The 26213-nt window shown below is 35.9% G+C and overlaps 1 protein-coding gene across 24 annotated transcripts in view; it reads left to right on the top strand.

Moving 5' to 3' along the window:
* The window catches only part of Ank3 (ankyrin 3), a 316318-nt gene that overhangs the window by 281381 nt on the left and 8724 nt on the right, over positions 1 to 26213 (top strand). For 15 of the 24 annotated variants that reach the window (XM_033766574.1, XM_033766575.1, XM_019204411.2 and 12 more), the window contains 6 exons: positions 1400 to 1531; positions 2436 to 2579; positions 5573 to 5881; positions 6161 to 6251; positions 9045 to 9423; positions 22866 to 22957. In XM_033766574.1, coding sequence (XP_033622465.1) covers positions 1400 to 1531; positions 2436 to 2579; positions 5573 to 5881; positions 6161 to 6251; positions 9045 to 9423; positions 22866 to 22934 — 1124 coding nt within the window. In that variant the 3' untranslated portion in view covers positions 22935 to 22957. Of the gene's footprint in view, positions 1 to 1399; positions 1532 to 2435; positions 2580 to 5572; positions 6252 to 9044; positions 9424 to 22865; positions 22958 to 26213 lie in introns of all 24 variants that reach the window. The other 9 variants (XM_010602930.3, XM_033766585.1, XM_019204427.2 and 6 more) reach the window with 2 other exon arrangements.

Consider the following 26213-nt stretch of genomic DNA (forward strand, 5'->3'; position numbering starts at 1 on the left):
GAAGAACTTTAAAAAATGTACAATTAACTTATCTAATTAGAATTAACTACATGTTCAATGAAGATTATTAGAAAATTTAGCCACCATTAATATCCTAATGTGCATCATTAATAATTTCCAGGTTTTGTTTATAATTACAAATTTTATAATTTTTTACAAAATCAGATCTTGCCTTTAATGAATAACTAGCACATTCAATGTGGTCACAATGCCACTAATGATTCATGGCTATTATTTGGTTTTTACATGGAATATAAAAATGTATTTGTATATTGCATGTATTAAAAACTAAATTTTGTTTCTATGGAGATCTGGTGTCATTTATGTAAATACCATTATGTATTTCTAAATGTAGACCATAACACAATAGTTTTCAAGCTCTGCTTTGCAATGATTAACTTTTTTAATAGGTGTACTGTTTTCAGTTTTTCAGTAGTTCAAATCTGCAGTGAACAGTAACCTATGCAAGGCACTTTCTGTAACTCTGTGTCATCAGGATATCACACTTGGTCACAAGACAGACGTTATTACAAGTTCATTTTGCTAACTTGCTGGAAATATTTCTTCACAGACATAGAACCTTAACCAGTTCCTTTCCTATGGGTGCATGTATCACATTTCTTTTTTAGTATATGTGCTGCCGAAGTGAGCACCACATTTCTCTTTATATAATCATTTAAGGTAATACACACTTGATAATTTTTAAAGTACACAAAAATATACAGTGAAAAGTCTCTCAGCCGCATACCTAGGTCATCTGTATTTTCCCAGAGTTACGCTCAGCATTTATGAGATGGGTGTATGAGGCTGTACGTGAACAGAAAGCTAGATCCGTTTTATTTTTTACAGAAGTTACTGCATGTCATATGTAATGACATAACCTGAAGTCATCCACTATTAAACCTACTGAGTGGAGTTCATGAAACTAGAAGGCATTATGTGAAAGATGTGCTTCAAGAAGATGGCGTAGGGGCTGGGGATTTAGCTCAGTGAAGAAGATGGCTTAGGGCCACCCTGCTGCTATCTCCTGTGTCATGTGTATGAATTGTGTACCCATCTTATATGCCACTTGCTCAAATTACAGAGAATTTGGCTGAACTAAATGCAAGCAAGCAACATCTTTTCTGTAAAAACAGGAAAAAAAAATGAAGATTTATAGAATAATCTCTCAAGGGAATAAGTAATTACCTAAGGAGAGTTGAATCACAGCCTGAGTATAATCATTAGCTTCTTATGAAATCAAGTATGTGAAGATGAATGCCCGCAGCTTTCTGTGGGCTTTATAATACAATTCCTTCCCTTTTTTCCTTTTTCTTGGTATCAGCTGAACATTACTTTTATAAAATGTGTGTAGTAAAAGTGGAATATGTGATCTTAGTAACTCTCTTTCTTTTTACAGAACTGGCAAGGGAACTGAATTTTTCAGTGGATGAAATCAATCAAATACGTGTGGAAAATCCAAATTCCTTAATTTCTCAAAGCTTCATGTTATTAAAAAAATGGGTTACCAGAGACGGGAAAAATGCTACAAGTATGCTGAAATTATATTATTTTAACTTTCAAAATTGCATATACCAAATACTTTAGATAAGCCTACTATTGGGTTCACATAATGTTTTAAATTTCCTGTACTTTTAAATACAATATAGGAAATTAAACAGAGAGTGATCATAAAATAACAGCAAGACTTTTGTTTAATTGTATACGTGCTGCCGAAGCAAGTACTATACTTGTTTAATTGTGCTAACATTCTAAAGATCTGCTTTTAAGAAGCTTTTTGGAAAGCAACCAGAAAATAATATTTTTCATTTTGTCTGCCATTCTCTCTGTGACCATCAAAAATGGAAAAATAATTATAGTTGTTACATCATGGGATGGAGAAAGGACCGAGCTAGGGATCAAGTAGTGAATTCAGCTGGGTCTGGGGTCTGTCAAAGCAGAGACTTTGCTGATGATGTTGGGTTGGGATGGGTGGAGGGGGTGGTACTACACTTTGGCAAGTGCTAAACCATGGCAATGTGGAGTGAGTTATTGTGGGTTTGCCTGGGTCATCCTGACCTTAGTAACTCATTAAAATGCATTCTACAGCACTGACCTATTTTGACATTCTGAAAAAGAGAAAGAACTTTTTGAAGTTATGTTAGATTCCCCTTCAAAAAGGAGTCTAGCTATTCTAAGGCCCATCTGCTCTGTTATGGTGGAATGAATGCCATCTGTTGTCACCCGTCACACAGCTTTGCAAAGTGTTCCTTAAGATCCTGACTTCCCTGTGAGTGCAAGTGTTCTGAGCCCTCCCGATACTGACCTAGGAGAGCTGGATTAGGAGGAGCCATGAAATCCGAGAGGGCTTCAAAAGCCATGCCTTTGTTTGGATATTATGCTGACAAGAGGAAAATCATTTAATTTGGTTTCAACTTTTCTTCTCTCCTTTTCAGCTGATGCCTTAACTTCAGTTTTGACAAAAATTAATCGGATAGATATAGTGACTCTGCTAGAAGGACCAATATTTGATTATGGAAATATTTCAGGCACCAGAAGTTTTGCAGATGAAAACAATGTTTTCCATGACCCTGTTGATGGTAATTGAATTTAGTGTTTATGTTTATTTAATTATTTGATAAAATTTGAAAGTGCAAGTGGACAAGGTAGTCACGTAAAATCAACTGAATTGTGGTTTGCTTGCCTTAATTTCTCATTTTCATAGCATTTTGTCTGCCAGAGTCTGCAAGTAAGCACTCTGGTGGCAGAGCAAACCTGGTAAATGCCTCTGTAATATACAATGCAAATAATGAGATAGGAAACATTCATTATCAGAAAGAGTCGGTTTTTCTGATATTTTATGTGGCCAAATGGAAGACAGTAGAATACCTAGAAAATGCATTCTTTTTATCATTTTCAATTTTTATATTTACCTAAAGAACTCTACTGGTCTTTTATCTATATGTATGAGAATCCAAATGGTGAGTCCGTTTCCACCCGAGAAGCCAAGTAGTGAATCAGATTAGAGTAAAAAGTGTACAATTCTTTAGGTACAAAGGTAAATCACTGTGCTGGGACTAAGCAGATAAGGATGTGCTAGAAAAGTAATCTGTCAAAGTGTTTTAGTTATTAAACATTATTGTAGCTTCCTATGCTGTCATTTATTATTTGGGAAACCTTACCTCATCTATTGTACATAAAAGGCAGCATACATTCTAGTACAGTGAGCGTAAATATCACTAATAGCATAATTATTTCACATTAGCTGAATTTTATAATATTGTCATCTTCCCTTATGAAAACTGGGGCTTTTTCATCAAGGTATTAAGAAAAGCATAATAAATACCTTACTCTCTTTTTCAAGATAGCCCTGTCTTACCTTCACACATGAAATTTATTCCTACAATGAACTTTGAGTAGAATACATCGGTGATGTGAAAGCAGAGAGTGGACCTAGAGATACTTTTCTACTACTCCAAGTTTAAAAAAAACAGTGATTTTTTTTTTTCCTTTAAAACAGGGTCTTGCCATTTAGTGCAGGCCAGGCTAGTGTTGAACTCCCTATGTAGTTCAGACTGTCCTCATACTTGTGATCTTCCTGCCTCAGATGCATGAAGGCTGGGATTACAGGCAACCACCACCTGCCTAGCTTCATTTTTCCTTTTTTAAACTGGCAAAGTTGAATTAACAAGAATCATTAACTCCTAATTCTGCAAATGTTATGTGAGAAAAGATCTCAGATTGTTAGCAAATTTCTGCTTACTAAAGTCGACAGAAAATTTATAAAAGTAATAAAAGTGGATTTTTTTTCTAAAGCTTAGAAATATAATAGAACGTTGGTGGAAAAGCTGTCTTTAAGACCATGCCTTATATGCGAGGCCATGTATTCGTAATCAGATTCCTTTTGTACTGTGTAAATAGAGATAATATATAGCAAACTATATTATTGACAAGGTACAGTTTATATATTCTTTATTGAGAAAAAAACAGAAAAATAACACTAATTGAAAAGATCACCAAGATGGGCATGGTGGCACATGACTGTAATCCCAGCACTCAGGAGGCTGAAGCAGGAGGATCACTGTGAGTTTGAGACCAGCTTGGGCTACATAGTGAGTTCCAGGTGTGTCTCAACTACATAGTGAGAATTTGTCTCAAAAAAACAAACAAAGAAACAAAAATAAAAAATTTCAAAAAAAAAAAAAAAAAAAAAAAAAAAAAAAAAAAAAAAAAAAAATCACCAAACACAAAAGCAGCTTTCTTGGAAGCTTCATTTAACATTTTAAATGAGAATATCATTAAAGTAAGTTCATGTAGGCTTTTTGTTGCTGTATCTTAGTATGTTCCTTGTTTTAAAATTACTTAAATTTTGGTGTTTCAAAAAAATGAAACTACTTAGGTAAATATGAGTTTCATTTATGCACATTATAAACCTCAGGTAATCTTACCAATTTTCCAACAAGATTCTGGTTTACAAATGATCATAACTGAAAACTGTGCACTTACAGTCATTTGAATTATAACAATAGCTAACTTGGTATTTACCTTGGCTTGGTGGAAAAAGTAGTCTTCAGTGTGTCTAGACCAATAACTCAGGAAATGCGCATTGTTGCTTTTAAAAAATGTTTTCCTATCTCTCCTCTTCATTGAATTTCTACAAAACTTCCTTTCCTCAACATGACCAGACCACTGTTGACTTTTCTCTCTGCTAAGGTAGAAAAATACTTCAGTAATTCACACAGCACTGTTTAAAAGCAGGGATCAGCTCCCTCCGTCCCATTCTTGTAGGCTGGTTAGTGAATTCCCTGTTTTATAGCATTGTCAAGAATATTCAGAGTGCGCTTTGCAAACTGTTTCCTCCTCTCTGTGTATCATTTCTTCTCCTTGATTCATGTTTGTAAGTGGATGCCACCACCAGCTTCACCAAGACCTCCATTTATACCACAACCCTTTCATCTCTGTCACATTATGACACCTGGAAACTTTACGTGGGACTCTTCTGTACTTTTTCAACTTTTTAAGTCCTTTTCCTAACGTCTCTTCAGTTTTACCCAGTGCTACTGCTCTAAAATCTAATAACGTTTCTTTCTGAAGATTTTAAGTTTGTATATCCTGAAAATTTCTTATGCAACAAGAATTAAAGTTGTACTGTATTGCTCATATGTACCACTTTAAAAATAAGTTATAGATAATTAATTACAAAATTGTTTTCTTGTGGTTTGCTATTTTCAGTCCACCACAGAATTAATTTTGCATGCTAAAGCTAGAAGGATAATTGGCCATGAAATAAATGTCTTAAATAATGACAACTAATTTTATATTGAATTAGTCTGTATATTTAAGTTAATGTATTAAAAGTACCAAAGTTGATAAGCAATTGGTATCTTCATTAGCATTTCTATTTTACTGGAGTTTGCACTAGGCTTTTTATTTCATTGTATTTCACTTAACTGAACTAAACCAATCAATTATCAACATTGTTCTGTAATTCATCATGCATTTTCATACCTGATATACTTTTAGTCATTCCATGTGTTTTTGTTTGATGTGCTCTAATTCATCCCAGTCAGTCCAAATGTACTGTCTTCCATAGGTTATCCTCCCCTTCAAGTGGAACTGGAGACCCCCACAGGGTTGCACTACACACCACCCACCCCTTTGCAGCAAGATGATTATTTTAGTGATCTCTCTAGCATAGAGTCTCCCCTTAGGACCCCTAGTAGACTGAGTGATGGGCTAGTGCCTTCCCAGGGAAATGTAGTGCAATCAGCAGATGGACCTCCAGTTGTAACTGCAGAAGACTCTTCCTTAGAAGACAGCAAAATGGAAGACTCAGTACCTTTAACAGAAATGCCTGAAGCAGTGGAAGTAGATGAGAGCCAGTTGGAGGATGTGTGTCTGAGTGAGTATCCGCAATACCTTGGAAGTTTGGCTGGGGTCCCAAAAGATGTTAAAGCAGCAGAGCCATTGAAACAGACTAGAAAAGTAGGCATAAGCTCTGAGCAGCAGGAGAAAGGAAAATCTGGTCCTGATGAGGAGATGACGGAAGAAAAACTCAAATCTCTGTTTGAGGACATTCAACTTGAAGAAGGAGTAGAGTCTGAGGAAATGACAGAAGAAAAAGTACAGGCTATTCTTAAACGTGTTCAGCAAGCGGAACTGGAAATGTCTTCAATTACAGGTTGGCAGAACGAGACATCAAGTGGAAGTCTAGATTCACCCGCTCAAGCTCGAAGAATAACTGGTGGGTTACTAGACCGACTGGAAGGCAGGTATGACTCTGTTTCATGAAGAGGGGGAACGTGAAGTGTTGTGTGTCTGTTGAAAATACTTTGTTTCGGGGCCGGGGATTTAGCTCAGTGGTTCCGCTGCCTGCCTCGCAAGCACAAGGTCCCGAGTTCTGTCCCTGGTACAAAAAATAAATTAACTTTGTTTTAAGTAGATGCTTTTTAGCATGACTCTTTCTAAATTACCATCCCAGCTTTTGGATAATGCCTGCTTTGAAAGGTGGTCCATTATGCTAATCTGGAAAGAGAAAAGTGAATTTAAATTTAAATATAATTTTGAAAACCTGAGGTAGAAAGACAAAAAAAAATTAACATACATGTCAAAGATTTGTATTTCTTTTAACTTAGAAGACTGTTATAATTTATTGCTTGTGGTATTCTTGTACCATAAAAATTTCTTGTTTCCAGCTAAAAATATGCTTATTATACAAAATTTTAAAACAAAGATTTTTAAAAAGTCAATATAATGCCATCATGTAGAAATAACTACCCTTAAAATGTTGGTGAAAGGGTTACAGGAAAGCACTTTATAGGTAAAACTACATGTCAGGCCCTGAGTTCAGTGACCACCACCAAAAAGGAAAATTATTTTTTGGTGGACTTCTATCTTTGGGTATATTACCCCCCCAAAAGGAAAATTATTTTTTGGTGGACTTCTATCTTTGGGTATATTTTTAAAAATACCTTAATGTAGAAAATACAGACAAGCTAAAAGAAAAAGCATCTGTCCGCCTACTATACTGAGGAAACTGTTAACATTCTATATACCTTCCTACTTTTCTGTATATAATTATTTTAAAATGCCATGAAAGCCGGGATTTAGCTCAGCGGTTCGGTGGCCTGCCTTGCAAGCGCAAGGACCTGAGTTCAATCCCCGGTACCAAAAAATAAATAAAATAAAATAAAATGCCATGAAAGACATTTGCTTATAACCAAAATAATTCTCTGAATATGAACCTGGTTCATTTTTATATTAGCCCTGCTTTAGAAAGATAAGTCGACAGTCCCCAAAACATTGAGTCAAATCCTATCACCATTAGGTAGATACTTTGCAACTTTGGACAAATTTCTAAGCTCTTATTCTTTTTTTTTATGACCATTTCCCTCAGACAAGAATATAGATTACAGGCCAGGGATTTAGCTCAGGGGTTTGGTGGCCTGCCTTGCAAGCGTAAAGACCCGAGTTCGATCCCCGGTACCAAAAAAGAATATAGATTACAAAAGAAAGCAAGTAAACTACCTACCAGATGGCTTGTACAAATAGTAACCTCTTGGTAAAAGCAGGCATTATTTTTACTTACCCACACATCAGACTAAGATGTTTTTTACTTTGGTGGCAACTAGTGATAAGTTTAAGTTGGATGCAAGAGAGCTGCTGCTATTTCATAAGCATATATAACATTTCTGGTAAGCCTGTCACTCAACAAAAAATTTCTCTTTGGAGACTATAAAATTTGCAAAGAAAAGTTTATAAAACTTTTTGAAAAATGAAGGCAACAATAAATTCTATATACAGCTTAGGAAAGAGACTACAGAAAAGACAAATGGTACTAACTTTGATGTTTATGTTCAGGTGTGGTTACATAATATTTAGTTGCCTATCAAGAAGTAAATATAGAAAAGATGTTCATCATTATTAAACTGGCCAGAATCCTTATTTAATATAGGCTCTGCCAATAAATTATATAGAAGAAATGCTCAGACATCTTATTTCATAAAAGCAGGAAAATGACAGGAATTTTGCTTCTGATATAAATAGGCATAGGTAGGGGAACTCAGGCAAGCAATGTGGATGGGGGGAATTAAAAATTAGAAACAAGTCATAAAGATATGGATCTTACAGGATTTCCACAGGACAATGAGTTTGTCTTTACACATGCAGAATAGAATGTACTATTAATATCTTTTTAAAAATACATGTGTTCAGGTAATCAAAACTTGATTCAAAAGAATAGGCAGGCTGGGGATTTAGCTCAGTGTTCCACCACCTGCCTTGCAAGTGCAAGGTTCTGGGTTTGATCCCTGGTACCCCCCCCAAAAAAAAATCGAGTATGTATGTATATATATGTATGTGTATATAAATTATAAATATTACTATAATGCATGCTGCCTTCAGGTTATAAGCAAAGACACTAAAAAGTGTATACAAGCTACAAAATGAATATACTAAAATTAATAAAAACATTAGAAGTCAATTTAAAAGAAATTTTTAATGGTAAAGGAAATCATTCCTCAAAAATAAGCAGAGACAATGGGGTATACTAACATCTGCTCACCAGGAGGGTCAACAGAAGTCAGAAGTGGAAAGAGTTGAGGTTCAGGTAGAGGTGTTAGAATTGGAAAAGTGTGAAACCTGGATTCATAGCTGAAAATATGTACAGAACCAAAACTTGAGGCTCTTGGGGATGCCAGAGTTTCATGTTAGCGGTTCACTTTGTTGTTTGGAGATGTTTTATTTGTTAATTTTTACTAATGATACAACAATATTTTAGATTAGTTGGGTTGGATCTGTAGATATGACCATGAACACTTTTCAAGAGATGGAACTTAAGTAGCTATAGAGGTACAATTCTTTTTTAAATGACAGTACAGACAGCTAGATTTAGATTTGGGTTGTAGGGAAGGCCTGGAGCCTATGTGTACCTCCTCATATCCCCATCCATACTGGCCCCTCACAGTTTGAATCCTTCATGCCTTCCTGTTTTGTGCGGCAGTAAACTTTAGATGTTCTGAAGCCATGCGATGCCATTGTAATTTGCACATTTTTATTTTTTCCAGCCCAGATCAGTGTAGAGATTCTATTACCTCATATCTCAAAGGAGAACCTGGAAAATTTGAAGCAAATGGAAGCCATGCAGAAGTCGCTCCAGAAGCAAAGACAAAATCTCACTTTCTAGAATCCCAAAACGATATAGGAAAACAGAGTGCTAAGGAAACTCTGAAACCAAAAATGCACGGATCTGGTCGTGCTGAGGAACCACCATCCCCACTAGCAGCATATCAGAGATCTCTGGAAGAAACCAGCAAGCTTGTAATAGAAGAGCCTAAACCCTGTGTGCCTGTCAGTGTGAAAAAGATGAGTAGGACTTCTGCTGCTGATGGCAAACCACGGTTTAACCTTCATGAAGAAGAGGGGTCCAGTGGGTCTGAGCCAAAGGTATGTCATGAGGTTGTCATTGGGCTCTTCCTAAAATGTGCAGTACTGAGGTGAAGAACCCCAGACACACTTAAGTAACTAGCTTAATGTCCAATGTTAATTTTGCCTGGGATTTAGGTCTCCTAACTCCAAGCCTAGTCGTCTCTCTTATTGGAGGATAATTCTGTCCCTTTCTGGTTTTGTGTTTGTTTTTGTTTTTGTTTTTGTTCCTTTTCGGCATAATTTAACATGTTCACAATGGAGCTGTAATTCTTGTATCTTACTGCTGGGTGGCTTCAACCACCAGTGGTAGAGGCATGACGGTCCATAGGATGGCTCGTACCACCAGTAGTTCAAGCCAGCAGGAATGGATTAAAAAAGTATATAGCATCTGACCCATCTAAGATTTTTATCCTGTAAGATCTATTCATCTAAAAGTATTTTAAAAATCAAAGAGACAAAATCACCAAGTTGAAGATGAGGTGGGTTGACAGCTGTCGGAAATTTAAAGTTAGAAGAATCATTTTCTATATCTGTTGATAATTAACAGTTGTTTCTAGTGATTTAAAAACTTCTGTGATGGAACTGTTTGCTCTTTGTGTGGATGTGTTTTTGTTGTGTCCCCTGCTACCTTTTTATTTTCAGATATTAAAATATTGTAAGCTAAAATTATGACTCACAGATGGGTACAAGAAAACAAAAATGAGCTGCATTTTCTATACTTTTTACATTTCCCACTCTCAATTTCTGTGTCCTTTCATCAACTGTGCCCTAGACGCAGCCTGAGAATTATGTGTTTTGGGAATACTGGCACATGTGTCTTCCTTGAAACATCTCTAGTGCACCTGAGACCCATTATGATGTTTGATTTGGAGTTTAGGGAAACTCACAGGAAACTGCCACTCAGTTTATCAACTAATTACATGCTTTCCTTTTCCTTTTGGCTATTTTCCTGCTTGTTAGAAAGGAAAGTGAGAGAAAGTGAAATCTTGATCTGTTTTTCCCATTGATGTCTGTTTTGAGATTTAGTGAAGGCGGTTATTAAATGAGCTCGAGATTATTTTATGAGGTCAGTAAAGCAAATGATTCCCACAACCAGTCATTGAACCTTGTGTCCTTTTTCTGCTTTTCTTTTGAACATTTTTGTTTGAGTCTTTCTCAGGCCTTTGAGTTTCTGTCAAGTGTAGTTTTGCTCTTGATTTTTGTCTTTTTCTTGATTCTTAGTATATTTAAGCAGAATAAACGGGTGGAATGTTCCCTTTTAAAGCAAGCTCACAAAGTATAGTAGCATAGTGATGTTTTCTCTGTGAAGTTATTCTGAAAAAGTCTATTAAAATCAATATAGAAGTTCTACAAATAATTACCATGCAATATTAATAAGCACTGCTGTGTGCGTGTATGGGCACATATACTGGCATTGACATAAAGAGGGCTGAAAGTGAAGATCTTAACTCTCAGTGGAAGCTCGGCTGAATTCATAAGTAATGCAAAATAATTACTGTTAGCTTTTTCAAGATTTCCTATAACTGATTCTCTCCCTTGTGCATTGGTTACCAGTCCTCCTGCAATGCAGAAAGTCTTTGTGATCATAATAATCTATGCAGAGTTTAAGCTTCTGTGAGATATGAGTCTGAACTCACCAGAAATGCAGAGATGTTCAGGTTGTATCTTTTGCAGCTCTACCATAGTACAATAGCAACCATGTAGGTCACCTGATGTATGATCTCGGAAAACAGCCCCTTTTTATCCCCTAAAAAATCAGGTCAAAAGTCGGGGTGCTGCTCTTACAAGGATGACTGCCTGCTGTTACAAGGTAAAATTCTGTTATTTTCCATCTGTTTTTATGCACCAACTCAGTTGCAAGAATACTTAGAAAATTCCATTTCCTCAAATTCTATTGCTATGGTCTCTCTACTTTTCACCTGAAGGCTATTAGAGACTCCAAGGAGACCATGGGTTCTAAAACAGCCAAATAGCCACTTTTTCTTTATGTTGGGGGTTGGTCTCAGGATTCTTGATAGGACTATTGTGTATTGACCTCTACTTTTGTTGTTTCTATTTGCATTAACATATATTTGTCTGCTTTTTCAATGTACCCAGTGAAAACTTTTCCCCCATTTAAGATTCTATGTATGGATAATTCAGATTTCTCTTTCCCTTTTGCCTCATCTAACCCATTAACAAATATTTTTCCTTTTTCTTTCTTCCATGTGAATTCCACTCCTGCTTTTTTGAGCCATTAGGGTCCTCCTCTCACAATATATTTCTTAGACCCTTCCACATCTTCCAAATTTACTGTCCTTTTCTCAAAAGATTTTAAATGTTATAGGTAACTTAGTTTTCAAGTTCTTAATCCTTGTGAAGATACGGCTGTTACTTCCTTTTGAAACCATATTATTCAATGGGATGTTTTGTTCAAGTGAAATTTCCTATAAAGTCAAGTTAGATATTACGCAAACATCTTACAATATAAGTTTACCTTTGGTGAAAAAAATGGCCTAGTTTATTATTTACTCAGCTAAAATTTCATAAGTCATATTATCTAACACCTACACCTTGTGCTTTTTTTTTACTAATATAATAAATACTCATTTTTCCAACAGATACTAACTGTACCACTTATCTTCAGGACTATTAAATTTGAGATTATTACCAAAATTCTACCACTACAATTTATAAATAAAATCATTCAGTAAATACTCTTCACCATGGCATTTAAAAAGAAGCTATTTTCCCTTTGAATTACATAATATTTGCTACTTATTTTTCCTGTTTCCTACTCTTATTGCCTAAAAAGTAGTGTTTTGCACTAAAAAGTACAACTCCTAGATTCTTAGTTGTGCCACATTATTTTCCATGAAGTTGAAGTATTCTTTTTTCTAACTTCATATCATATCTTTAAAAGCCTTTTCATGTCTTACATTATTCTTTCTAAACTCTTACTACTAGCTTTGTTTGTAAGAATCTTTTGATACAAATATGTGCATCAAATTATGCTGATGTTAATTTCAAAACAGCTTTGAATAGTTACCACATTTTGACCAAAATTTTATAAAAATCAGAAATACACCTCTTTTTGAAAGTGAAATGTGGCCCAAATTACAAGGTTATAACTTTAAGTCAAATGAATATAAATATAAAACTATTTTTAAAGGAATATGAATGCTTCTGCAAACTAGTGGCATTTTATTGCAAAAGCCAAAAATGTTCTTCAATTATTTTTAATAAATTAGAATTTGTTACTTTGATATTTATCTGCATATGCAGGGCAGTTTGAATGCTGCTCAACAATTTTCTTCCTCTAGGGCTAGGATTGTAGCTCAGTGGCTACCAAGCATGCATGAGACTCTGAGTTCCATCCCTAGCTCCTCCAGAAGAAAAGGTTTCTACCACTTAAACTTTAGGATTCTCAATAATATATATCATGATATTTCTTAGGGGAGAAAAAAAACCCAGCAAATAAATATAATTCTTTCTTGATTTTTCTTCTCAGAATGTCTTTTATTTTAAAATGTGATGGTAAAATTATACTAAAAATGCATTTGTCAGGATTTGAAAGACAGTGAAAATAATTCAAGCTCAGAGGAGGAACGGAGAGTTACTACCCGCATTGTTCGCCGGCGTTTGATTATAAAGGTATCCTGTAGCCGGATCGCTGTAGGACATTGCATAATATTAAAAACTCCTTTCGTGTGGTTTTAGAAATTCAGCATGCTTGATGACTAAACAGATGTTCCTTTTCATATTTGAAAATTTATAAAGGCAACAACCAAAAGGAAAATTATGTTGCATGGTAATGAGTATCTCATATAGGCATGTTTGACATGTGGCAGTTATACTTTTATCTGATAATTCTTAGCATTTGTGTCTTTTCTTGGAGAACTGTTATGAATTTTTCTGGTAGTTCACATAAAATTAAATGTTCAACCAAAACCGCAGAGACTAATGAAGTATGAAGTAAGATAAAGAGCAAAAATAATGAAAGAAGTAAAAGGCTTCCATCTGTCTCAAATTCCTACTGTCTTAAAATTTACATGAAAAATCAATTCCTAGTTATTAATTAATAGTTGAGAATTTTAGGTTATAGCCCGGCACAAGTGTGATGTAATAGATCTAGTAAAAACTTCTGAGATAATTTTTAACTATACTTTGCACAAAAATATTAATCTGCATTGCTAAGTATAAGAAGCAATTTTTGCTAGAAAGGAAAAAATATAATTCCACTCCATTATAGTAAAATTGAAAACATGATGAATCAATTTTTTTCTTACAAAGGTCTTTCAAAGCACTGACCTTATGCATGGTAAATTCCACCACAATGCTCCTTTCAGGCTGCTACTTGTCTTCATTCTCTGTTTTTAAAGAAGGCTTTGTTGATGTTAGAATAATTGAGTGCAGAGAACTAGGAAGCCACTTTTCAATACACTTGAAGCTTCTTGGTTACCAGTCTGGAGAGAGAGAAAGAGAAATACCTGTTGAAGACTATTTGTCAAATTTTCCCAATTCCAAAGTGTTAAGACACCTAAGAAAGAGGCTAGCTCAGATACCCAAAATTTCTTAGTCCTAGTGTGATATACCCTTGATAAAGACAGATGAAAGAAGAGAAAAAAATTGTCAAGTCTTCTTTAATGAAGTTTTTGTAAGACTGGAAACATTAAGAAAATAAGTCCTCATCTAAATTTTGAGCTATCCCCCTAGTCAATTGGGAGCTCAGTGGGAAGCTTTCGGCGGGGGGGTAGCATAAATCACTTCAGAAATCCTACACAGACAAATAACTAATTTCTGTCTAGTATATTTGCAAGTATTCAATCTGCTGTCTATAAAATCTTCATAATCAATCACCTATCACATGATCTCTGGGATGGGGTGAGGAGTACTTAATTCAGTTTTTCTGTAGGGGTGAAGGCCACACCTTTTGCTCAAGTTACCAGTCTTATAACCATATCTTCAAGAAATGACATTTTATGGAATATTACTCAGCTATAAAAAATGAGAAATTAGATTCATTCATAGGAAAATGGATACATATTGAGAATATATACTCCTAAGTGAAATAAATAAGTCACACGTGTATAAATACCAAATAGTTTCTCTGGTGTGAAAAACTATAATAGTACATAAGATCCTAATGAGATAATTGACAATGTGAAATAGGAAGAAAAGGGCTAAAGGTGTAGGAAAAGTGGGAAGGGTAGGGGAAAGCTAATAAGGGAAAAGAAAAAAATAGAAGACAATGAAAAAATGGAAATAAAGTGTTTGTAAATGGGGAGGGGAAGAGGGGGTGAAGGGAGGGCAGAGACAAGGGGAAAAATGAGAACCAAGACCTGCCATGTAAAGGTACATGATGATCCCGATGATGAATGTAACTGTACTGTATACCTAAAATGTACCAATAAACTCAATGAGGAAGAAAAAAAAATGAAATGACATTTTAAAGTAAAAAAGAAAAGCACAGAGGAGATGCTGTTTTCTGACTTGCTTTTATGCTTTACATATGACATACCCGAGCCTCAACAGTCAGCCCATTTCCTTTACAACAGAGTAGACTCTCCTCATACCAGAGAAAACAGTCATGAAAAAAGAAGAAAAAAAAAAAACGTTGAAAGCAATGAATAAAGAAAATTTTCTCTAAAGACAAAAAAGCAGCAGCAACATCAAACCCCACCACACCAAGTCCATGAGAATTCTTTCTTATGGTTTTTCTAGCACTCTAGAAATGCATCTACAAAATAGCTTATCAGGAATTTTATTAGAATGAGAGCCTAAGGGGAAAAAATGAGAACCAAGATATGTGATGTAAAGATACAATATCTGAACGATAAATGTAACTGTACTGTATACTTAAAAAGTACCAATAAACTCAATGAGAAAAAAAATATATAATATATAACAGTGTATTAAGGTCACACATTTAAAATACCAACATATACTATGGTGCTATGGGCTTCATAAACAGATGTCTGTTTTCTCCCCAGAAACCTACTACTTGAAGTTGGTGTAATTTTAGGGAGATTAATGAGTGGAATCATCAGAGAAAGTTTTGCAACTGGGGAGAGCATTGTATAAACAAAATCCACTGTGACTACCTTTAAGAAATGTCTTTCACATGAGATGGAGAAAGCAAAAGGTAAAGAAGGGCTATAATTATCTTTGGAAGTTAGAGGTATAACATAGAAAGTTTAAAATACACATATAGGATCCTTTCTGGTTAAGATTTTCCTGTTGAGGTCACTGGAGCAGTTAAAAGAATCACACTTCTACTCTTCTCTTTATATGGAAATCTCATATAGAATGTTGCTATCTTTCTAATGTAAAAAGAGCTGAAGGACTATAATAATAATAATAATAATACAATAAATGCAACATGGGAATCATCTCTGTCAATCATAAAATGGCAATGTTAGGTCCTAGAGGGACCATCCAGACTAAAATGATTTGTTTTCCTAGCTGACAAAACTAGATTAATTAATTTACTCAAAATCACACAGTTGGACAAGAACAGTTCTGGAATCAGAATCACTCTAGTGAAGTCCTTTTTCCATCACACTGTATTTCTCTTCCAAAACAAATAGGAAGGAGCGTTTTTGACTTGAGCAAGTCTCGTGTTTGGCCATTCCGACCTTTCTACTGACATAGATAAGGGTGGCATCAGGCTGTCAATGATAGAAACTATATATTTTTTTAACTTTATGGGAAATATGTTTATTATTGATCATCTCAATGAAAAAATACTTGTCTTTCTCAGGGCTGGTCTCTTTGGAGATATAAAATATACATGAAAATTATGACCCATTCTAAAAGTAACATCAAAATGTCTGTACAGCATGCAGTAGGAATTTCCAGTAACAAAACAAGGACTTCAGAATTTGCCGGTGAAACAATGGAGCAGGGGCTAAAGATGTATTTCTGTATTACAGTGCTTGCCAAGCCCGTACAAGGTTATGAATTCAATCCTCAGCACTGCAAAAACAAGAAACAAAAATAAAAACAGGGAAGCACTTCCAGTAATAATGAGGAGTCGAAACTCACAGATGAAATCTAACACAGCACATACTATGAAATGGGATCAGGAAGCTGTGTAATCTGTCCTGACTCTGAGTATCCTCCATTATGATGCAGAGCATGGTCTGTGAAAAGAGGCTCAGAAATGTGATCGTTTCTGTCTGGAGAATATGTTTTTTGGGAATGGAACTCACGGTACTTAAGTGCACCAACATCAGTCTTTTTTTTTTTTTTTTTTTTTTTAACTTCTTGCCCACATAGTGATATCCGGAGCTACCCAGGAGCAGACAGCAGCCAGAACTATTTAGCTTTGACTTCTGAGTAGATGTAACACCAGTTCTTCATCCTCTGCTAAAGACAGGCCTGTATCCAAAGGCTCTAAGGTTTCCCACTTGGCCTTCTTTCTATGGTGACTTGTTGGTCCCACAGCTTCTACCTCGTTGTTATTTATTTTCTTCATTCCCTGTTTCTTTTCTTCTTGGTATTACTAATCTTATCTTCAATTTCTACACTATCTGGTTCCTCAGAGCTTCTGGGTTTGTCTGGATTACATCCATCATTATCATCATCATCATCATCATGATCATCATCATCATCCCTCCAAATCCAGAAAGGCCTCCTCTTCACCTTTGGCTTTGGCTGGTCTCTTGTTAGCTTCTCTTCTGGCTTTTCTTTCTTTCAGCTTTTTTTCACGATGTTTGGCTTAATTTTCTTCCTATATTCTTCTTTGTCATATTTGCCCTCTTCCTGAAGCCTTTCCTTTGCTTCATCTAAGTTGATACCACTAGTGTCATCATCTTCCTCTGTCTCCTTTGTGGTAGATTTCTGCATTTGTGGCCACTGCTGAATCAACTCCTCTTCATCAGTAAATGTTATTTTTTGCTCACTTTACAATTTCTCTTCTTTTTTTTTTTTTAATTTTTTTTGCTTCTGCAACTTTTTGTTACTTTTTTTCTTCACACCAGATTTAGAAGAGTCTTTCTTCTCCGCCATCTTGTGACCCTTCCTCATCTCTGCTAGAAACTGTTTGATGGGGCTGGAATGCCAGGAATCTGACCTACTTGGAGATTGCTGTCTAGCCCTGACCTGAGCCAGCATTGTTGCACTGTCTGCCATGGTAATCCCTCTAGCATGAGTGTCACAGTGCTGAAAACAGTTTTGTTCCATCCTTTCCACAGCTAGCTTTATCTGGGAAGTGTCTCCCAAAGAAAGCAGTAGGTATGGTCAGAATCCCATTGCCACAAGTCTTAGCAATTTGTAGAATACATATGGTAAAACTATAATTTTATGACTTTTCTCTATTTTTATATATGAACCCATTCATTTTTAATAAGGCAGTTGTAATTCTTTTTACATTTGAGGGTCTCGTGTCCCTATGGAATGAGTCAGGTTACATTCATCCATTCGTTATGAGGCTTTTAAAGTTTATCAGCATATCCATTTATTTCTATTTAATCTGATAATATCACAGTAGTTTGAAATGTTTAGAAGCAGTTTAAACTACTAAGCAGTCTTATAAGCTTATTTACATTACTTAGCAAATCTATTGAATGCCTAATTAAAACTTTTAAACCCACTTAAAGACAAACTATTGTGAAGTTTGGTAAGTTCTGAATCATTAATTTTTGCTATATAGTACAACTGCATTTTTATTTCAATCTTCACCATATTGCAATCGGAGAGCACATGTATGTTTACATTCATGTACCAGTGTATATGTGAATACAAATATTTCCTCTCTCATGTAGGTTTGTTAGACAGCAACAATGGGTTATACTGTAGATAATACTGGTAATTTGCTTTTTGAAAAATACATCTATCCTATTTTTGGAATACGCAGGTTTTATTGTGTCATCAAAGCAAATTGGTAAATTTTATACTCTAAAAAAAAAGAGGTAAAATGTATGACATATACTACTTCTCACAGGAGTATAAACTAACTATAAGTAGCATTTGTTAAGATAACCACCAGAGGTGAAAATGTAAAAAAAAATATATGCTGAAATTTCCCTTTGAAATAAGTGGCAGCCTTTGCCAAAAATATTATCAACCAAACCAAGTGGGAAATTTTTAGCCTTAAATGTTCACAATGCTTTCAATGACATTAGACATTCTTATGGAAGGAGTCCTCAGAGATTTCTTCTTGGTAATTCTTGTTTGCTAATATATTTGATAGAATTAAAGATGCATGTTTTTTTAAAACTTATTTCATGACTTCTTACTGTCTTTCCTATCTAATCCATTTCTCCGGGGTAGAGTGTTTCTGTGTAATCAATTTTTTGCCATATTAAAGCAATAATTGACTATATTTCACAGTTTTTAAGGTAAAGAGAAATACCTTTACCTGTAAATTATACATAAATAGTGTGAAGTTTCAGTATAAAACAAGGAAAATATTTACATGCCAGAATAGTTCTCAGCTAACATGACTTGTTATTTATAAAAGGAACTTTGCTTTTTCTAAGACTATTAATTAACATACTGGTATGTATTCACTATGCTTATAAATATACCTACTTCGCATTCCTTTCAATACTATCCAAACCATTTAAAAATTAGCATTTTTCCTACAAAAAGATTCATTCATAATACATTCCACAGGATGATATTTTGCTGGATTCTCTTGAGATCTTTCAGTTGTGTACTACCAAAGAGCTGGATGTTTATAAGCAACACAAAAATATTTTATTCATTCATTTTTAAACTAGTAAAATTTCTCTATCTATCTATCTATCTATCTATATATATATATATAAAACTAGAACAAAAGTTTCATTTTTTTAAATCTTATTTAGCTTATTGGTACTTTTGAGGTATACAGTACAGTTACATTCATCATTGGGATCTTGTACCTTTACATGACAGGCCTTGGTTCTCATTTTTTCCCCATTCCCCTGCCCTTCCTTCAGCCCTCCACCCTCCCCTATTTACAAACACTTTGTTTCCATTTTTTCATATATTTTCTTGAAGAGAAAAACAAGAAAACATATGAGACAAGAAAAAATATGAGAAAAGAATAAGCTATTAAAATTTCTTATGACATTTTATTGCTGCTTTTGCTATCTTTAGATCTATATTTTTTTTTAAACATAACTTTTTAAAATTTGTGTTTCTAGGCCAGCATTGTGGCACACACTCTAATCCCAGCACTCAGGAGGTCGAGGCAGGAGGATTACTATAAATTGGGGGCCAGCTTGGGCTACATAGTGAGTTCAAGGCCAGTCCGAACTACACAGTGAGACCCTGTTTCAAAAAAAAAAAATGTGTTTCTGTAAATATATGAAACCAACCATAGGAAATATAAATAACACTCTCATAAAGCACTGATTTTAGTGCATTTAGACAATTGTGTTAATTGAAACTAAGATTAAGGCTGACTTAACGTAAGCAGTAAGAAGCATTTTTTTTTTCCACCTGTCCCACACAGAGAAGTCAAATGAGTATTACATCTTACCTGTGGTCATGACCTATGCACCAAGACTCTGTAAGAATACAGCTATTTTGTTTTTTTAAAAAAAGTAAATGAGAGTGGGAACAGAATTGTTAGAAAAGCAAGTTAATTTTTAGTCTTTGTCCTGTTGTTTTAAACCAGGACGCGCTTTCTACTGGTTGTGACGTCAGTCAGGCACGTAACTTTCTCAGCATTGGCCAGCACTGACACAACTATGAGAGCCACTGTCGTCCTCATGCCAGCTACACTGAAAAGTGGAAATGTAGCTATGGTTGCGATCTGCTGTTTGTCCCAGAAAAAATCTCATCTCTACGCTTCACTGTAACTTTATCCATTTCACCTTTTCAACAAGTTTGTCCAGCAGGTCACTGGGTCCCTCCAATACAGGTGCACACTGAAGATATTTTTCCTTGTTCCCCGAAACTGCAAGCAGCACAAACCTGCAGCTGAGCATTAGTGAAGACAGTAATCTAGTAGAATGTAGTCCTACTTTTGCTCTCTAAAGGGTTTGCCTTATTATCTAATCATAAAGCAAATGAAGAGATGCAAAGGAGTCATCCCAACCCACCTTATAAGCAGGAAAACATGAACCCAACCTGATAATTCAAAATATATTCCTTTTTTAAAACTTACTAACTTTTGACAGTTTCCACTTCTCAAAGAACAATTACTAAAATATAGTCTTAAATTTCTTTGGTTTTGCTTTTGTCTTTTTTCCCCTCCTTTGCCCTATGGCTGTGGAGATAGTTATTACCTAAGACTGCCCCACTTTATGATATACTTGTAAACTAAGTCCTTCATGAGAGTTATTCTCACTAACGTCCTAGGAAAAGCTATGAAAAAGAAAGAGTCTCTTGCACCCTGAAGTTTTTCTTAGTTTTTCCAAAAATGTATACCCTTTACTAAGTGAGTTTTTAAACAAAGATGATAAATATCATTATCCATCTGAGGTACTGTCTTGAGTCAAATTACAAAAATTCAATCCACAAGATCCCCAGAAGTGTAACTGAGAAAAACAGAAACACAACAACAAAAGACAAACATTATTCTTAGGGTCAGATCTAATCTGAGCTCTAATCAATGGCTAAATTATTTCCATTTTTACAAATGAAGCCTTCTGGTTTACCTGTGTGTATCTGCATTCTGTAATGACATGCTTTTAATTCTTCCATCTTGGAATTTGTTTCTGATTACCCTTCTTACCCGTGCTTGCAGTTTTCTGCTTGAAGATTGTTGACTACTAAATAACTGTCAGTGAAGTCAGCCTTTTTCTCTCACACTGGAGCAGCAAGTAAAACTTACTACTGCTTTTTCTAAAATTGCAAAAAATGTGTGTGGTGTTTGCAGTGGTGTGGCCTTATCTCAGTCCCATATGTTGCTAACTTCTATGCCACATCCTTTAGGGAGAGGAAGCAAAAAACATTCCTGGTGAATCTGTCACAGAAGAACAATTTACTGATGAAGAAGGAAACCTCATCACCAGAAAAGTAATCATCCTTGAGACCTCATGCTTCTCTTGGAATTGAAATTTCTTATATTGAAAACATACTGTTTTTGTGCTGTAATGTCACCTCTTGAAACAGAAAAATCTCTACTTTTCACTATTGCTTCCTACAGATCACTCGGAAAGTAATAAGACGAATTATCCCACAAGAGAGGAAACGGGATGAAGTGGTAATGGAGAGGGCTTGCCAAGGAGAAAGTAGAGGATAAAAGCTTTGTGTACTTCCTAAAAGCACTGCTAATGGGCTGGCATCTGCAGTGTGGCAGCTTGAAGTATTTGATGCTTTTGGCCTTTGCATTTCATCAGTGTTAAAGAAAAAGACTTTTCTTCCTAACATTCCTTAAAGTTACATAGTTTTTACAGTCTTCATAGAGATAAATTCCCTTATGGGGATAGACTGTGCCAGTTTGAGAGAGAAAGAAGGTAAAACTTTTTACTGTCAGTAAATCCCTCGGGAGTGCTCAAGTCCTCATCTGAGCTCAGCCATCAGTCAGTGTCTTCGTGGGACATAGATAGAGGGTGCTCCAAAGGACATGATTTGAACAGTAGGATGACAGAAATCTCAGCTCCCAGTCTTGGTCTCAGATCTAAACATTTTTCTATCATATATTCTATGAGAACCTGCATTCCGTCTTTACTGGACGAGGCTCTCCTCTTTGGGTTTCCTTGAATCCAGTGGGCCAGTTACAGAACTAAAGTCCTCACCGAGCAGTGTAATTCACCTCAACAAATCCCTACCTGTCAAGAAAGCATCGAGTTATCTTTCTGTTGTTTCTCACATCTTTACCCTCTATTTAAAAATAGAAACTTTAATAGACTTTTTTTTTTCCAGAGGAAAAGAATGAACTGATAATTTCTTGGGACTAGATCAGGAAATTAGAAAGGCTACTTGTGTTTTCTGTTGTAAATACTAAAGTAAAAACTGAATGTTGCACAACAGCCTCACTCTTGAAGTGTGCTCCTGGTGCTCAGCGAAGAGATATCTTTTTGGAACATTGATATCTCTATGGTTTAGGAACAGTCCATAAAATTCAGAAGAATAAAAACAGTTCCTCCGATAACAGCATTTCCGTGGTATTTAGTTCTTAATTAGTGCTTTACTAAGGAACTTGTTTCATTACAACAAATCACTTAACGTTCTGCTGGCTTAAAATATTTTAGGATTTACTGATTTTTAAAAATCGAGATTTGGGTGCCTTGTGAAGTTTGGTGTTGATTTCTTCCAGCTAACTACAAGAAGTGGACGGGCTGCTTTTTTTTTAAAATCACTAACCTGCTGAATTATTGTGAAGGAAAGTTGTATATTCATTTTGACAGTGCTCTCTTGTTTGCCTTGGTGATTCTAAGCTCTGTAGTTTAGCCAAATAGACTGTGTGTATTTTTGGACATGAAATGACAAAGTACATTAAATGGCTCCACTTATCCTAATCTAGCTCCAGGGACCAGAATGGGAACTACTTTAAAACTCTTCCACCATGAAATCTTAATGTCATATTCCTTTTAAAGCAGGGAGAAGGTTATAAGATGAAGACGAAGAAAGAAATCCGGCATGTGGAAAAGAAGAGCCACTCATAACAGGGAACGGTCGGTCAGTCAAGGTGTGAAGTGTGCTCTTACCAGCAACACTGAGACTTAAGTTCTTGTGAAACTTCTAAATAAGTGATTCAGATAACCCCCTTTTCCTCTTTTTCACTAAAATCTACCTTAGAAAATATGAAGTTGTTTATGTTCTTTTTTTTGTTTTCTCATGCATCTGTATGCATGTGTATATGTGCATTCATAGCTAATGTCTGTATTGTGTGATCAAAAATATAGTGATTACGTATGGTCTTAATTATAGTAAAAGGCACATTTTGTCATTAATCTTCCTCAGAAGACTCCCCCCTCACTCTGAACACACTTACCGACTGTTCTTGCCACTTTCAGTTCTCCAAGCCTTTAGTTGCTCAATCATAGCTGCCCTCTTGATGTACAGAATCCAAAACGTTGATCTTTCAGGAGACGTTCTGACTTTGGGAAAGAATCCAAATGTGCACAGTGCCAGGCCCAGCGAATCGGGTGGATGAGGACACCCCCTCATGTTTTTCACAAGCCTGCTTTTCTGTGGGATGGCACTGGGCAGCAGCATTTACCATATTTTTGACCACACCTTGTAAAGACATGAAAAGAGACTTGCAGAACAGTCTCAGAAAGTGAAAGAACAATGGAGTAAGTGTGTTCGAAGTGAGGAGTCGTCTTTGGGAGGTGGGTTAATGGCAGTGTGTCTCTACTGTAACAAATGTTTAAAATTGAAGCACTATATATTTTGATCACCATATATATTGTACATAATATAATTTCAAGTCACACTAAAACTTGACTCTAACTCACAGTCCATAAACTTTCTCCTTGCAAGGCAAACAGGAATTTCAATGTAAATGTTTACAAAAGCAAATGTAAATAGTGATTTTTTTTTTAATCTCCTCTAAGAGAGCTCACTGTGAAACGCAGCAGCCCCATACAGCCCAACAGGGAGACTATTTGGCAACAAGTTGATTCTGCCAAATGTACTGAAAATTGTGTTGGTCCAGCCTGTCGCCATCTTCGCAGACTAGCATCAGAGGATATACTTTCCTTTGAAATACAACGGTTGCCAAGTCTAAAGTAAATGAGCAAAAGCCTGTATACTACTATATTTGTAGAAATCAAAGTAAAATAATTAGAGGTTAATGGTCTACTGTTTAGTAAGTGAGATTTGTTTAAATTTGTCTGGACTTTTCTTTGCAGATCACATTATTTTCAACATTTTTTTCTAAATTTTACACTGTCCTATTTTTACATAGCAATGATTAGAGAGCCTGTTCGGGGGATATACATGACATACATCATGTCTTTAGAACCATTCACCTACATCCTCTGAGCCCCACGTTTAAAGTAACAAAGAGCAAACAGATTCTAGTTTTTACTCTCAAGCATCTGCTATTCTTTCCCTACCAATGATCCTGGTACTATATTTGGACAGCTAAGACAAGGAACTGAGAAATAATCTATTCTCACTGCCTCTAATCTGTATGTGATGTAACTGAAGTCCAGATCAGTTCTTCATTCCCTCTCTTATCATTTGTTTATTCACTCTAGCCCCTCTGTGAGGCTTTTTACACAGGCACTGAGTAATCACTGGGAAACAACACTAACGTGGTACTTGATCTCACTGAATTTTTATTTTGGAGACAGTCACTTCCCTGTCTCTGGGACAAATTACCTGTCAGCCACAGTTTAAAGGAGAAGGTTTATTTGGGTCATGGTGATAAGTCTGTGGCTAAATAGCTCCAAGGCAGGAATGGCATGGTGGAGAGAAGCTCTTCCCCTCAAGGAAGCCAGGAAGAGGAAAGAGAAAGGAGGAGGCAGGGACAAGAATACAGTCTTCCAAGTTACGCCCGCAGGGGGACCCTTGAAGAGCTGAACTGTAATGGTGACTTAATGATAACCAAATATAACTAATCAATCACACAGTTATTTAATGACAGTGAGAGCTGCAGAGACTCTAGAAGTAGTTTTTACAGTCTTAACAAGTGTTTCATGTATGCCCTTTAATCCTCATGACCCCTCTTCCTGCATACATACCATGATTATCCCCACTTAACAGATAAGGGACAGGGGCCCTGGATTCAGTTCAGTGGTAGTGTATCTGCCTCACAAGTGCAAGGTCCTGAGTTCGATCCTAGATACAGGAAAGGGGAAAAAAAAACAAAAACCAAATAAGAGACAGGCCTATGGTGGTTAAGTAAAAAGTGGCAGACTGAGGATCTAGACACTAACGAACTGCCTCTTCTCCGTACTGGAGACTTCACCTGGGTCTGAGGAGATGAAGATGACACATGAGAAGCACGTTATAAGTGTTAATGGAAGTCAGACACTTCTATAAGGACTTTTCCCCAAAACAGGTTTAAAAAAAAACAATCCCAGCAGTGGGGAGACCGAGGCAGGAGGATCGCTGAGAGTTCAAGGCCAGCCTAAACTGCATAGGGAGACCATGTCTCAAAAAAAAAAAAAAAAATTGAAGGTTTTTAAGGCAAGGGTGGGATGTGATCCAATTTATGTCCTCCTTCACTCACCCCAGATGTAGGGTAGAGAATGAATTGGAGGGGCCAACAAGGGATGAGCAGAAAACCTGGTAAAGAGACCATTGCAGATGCTAGATTGGCAGTGAGGATGGATGAATCGAATGCTGTTGGCACGACTGGCTTTCTATTGGACAAGATGGGCAAAAGACAAGAAAATTAAGGATGGCAGCAATGCAGAAATACCTAGAATTAACTCACCTATTATATATATCTATATATTTCTTAAAATACTAGCATGCTGTCCTAAGTTAGTATACCTTATCAACTCTTGAGTGATAAAGGAAGTCAAAGTGGAAAAGTTTTGTTGGCTTTATTATGCCCCTAAAAGTGTAGCAACTTGTTCAACCATATACTACCCAGATTCCAAGTGGGAAAGAATTAGAAATGTCACCTACCACAAGGGAGTAATTGTTTTAAGTGAGGTGTATTTTTTTATCCGTGGGTAAATGACACCAAAAAATATGACAGTGCTACACTTCCAGGGTCCTATAGAATGTAATCGATATTCACTAAATGTACATGAGGCTTTAAAAATGATAAATAATCATCCTGTAAAGAAGTCAGGCTCACTTGCTACACAAAAGGAGAGATAAATTTAAGCAGATTAATCCACATGGACGTGAAAGTAACTTCAGTATAAAGCGAACTCCATGTGTTGGATGAATAGTGACTGTGCTGCAAGGTGGCGCTTACTTTCCGCAAGAAACCTTAGGAAAGGAGTTCTAGAATTCTACATGAAATTCGAGGATAT

Source organism: Fukomys damarensis, unplaced genomic scaffold, assembly GCF_012274545.1.
Source record: "Fukomys damarensis isolate Sample0158 unplaced genomic scaffold, DMR_v1.0_HiC HiC_scaffold_20, whole genome shotgun sequence".
Taxonomy (NCBI): Eukaryota; Metazoa; Chordata; class Mammalia; order Rodentia; family Bathyergidae; genus Fukomys; species Fukomys damarensis.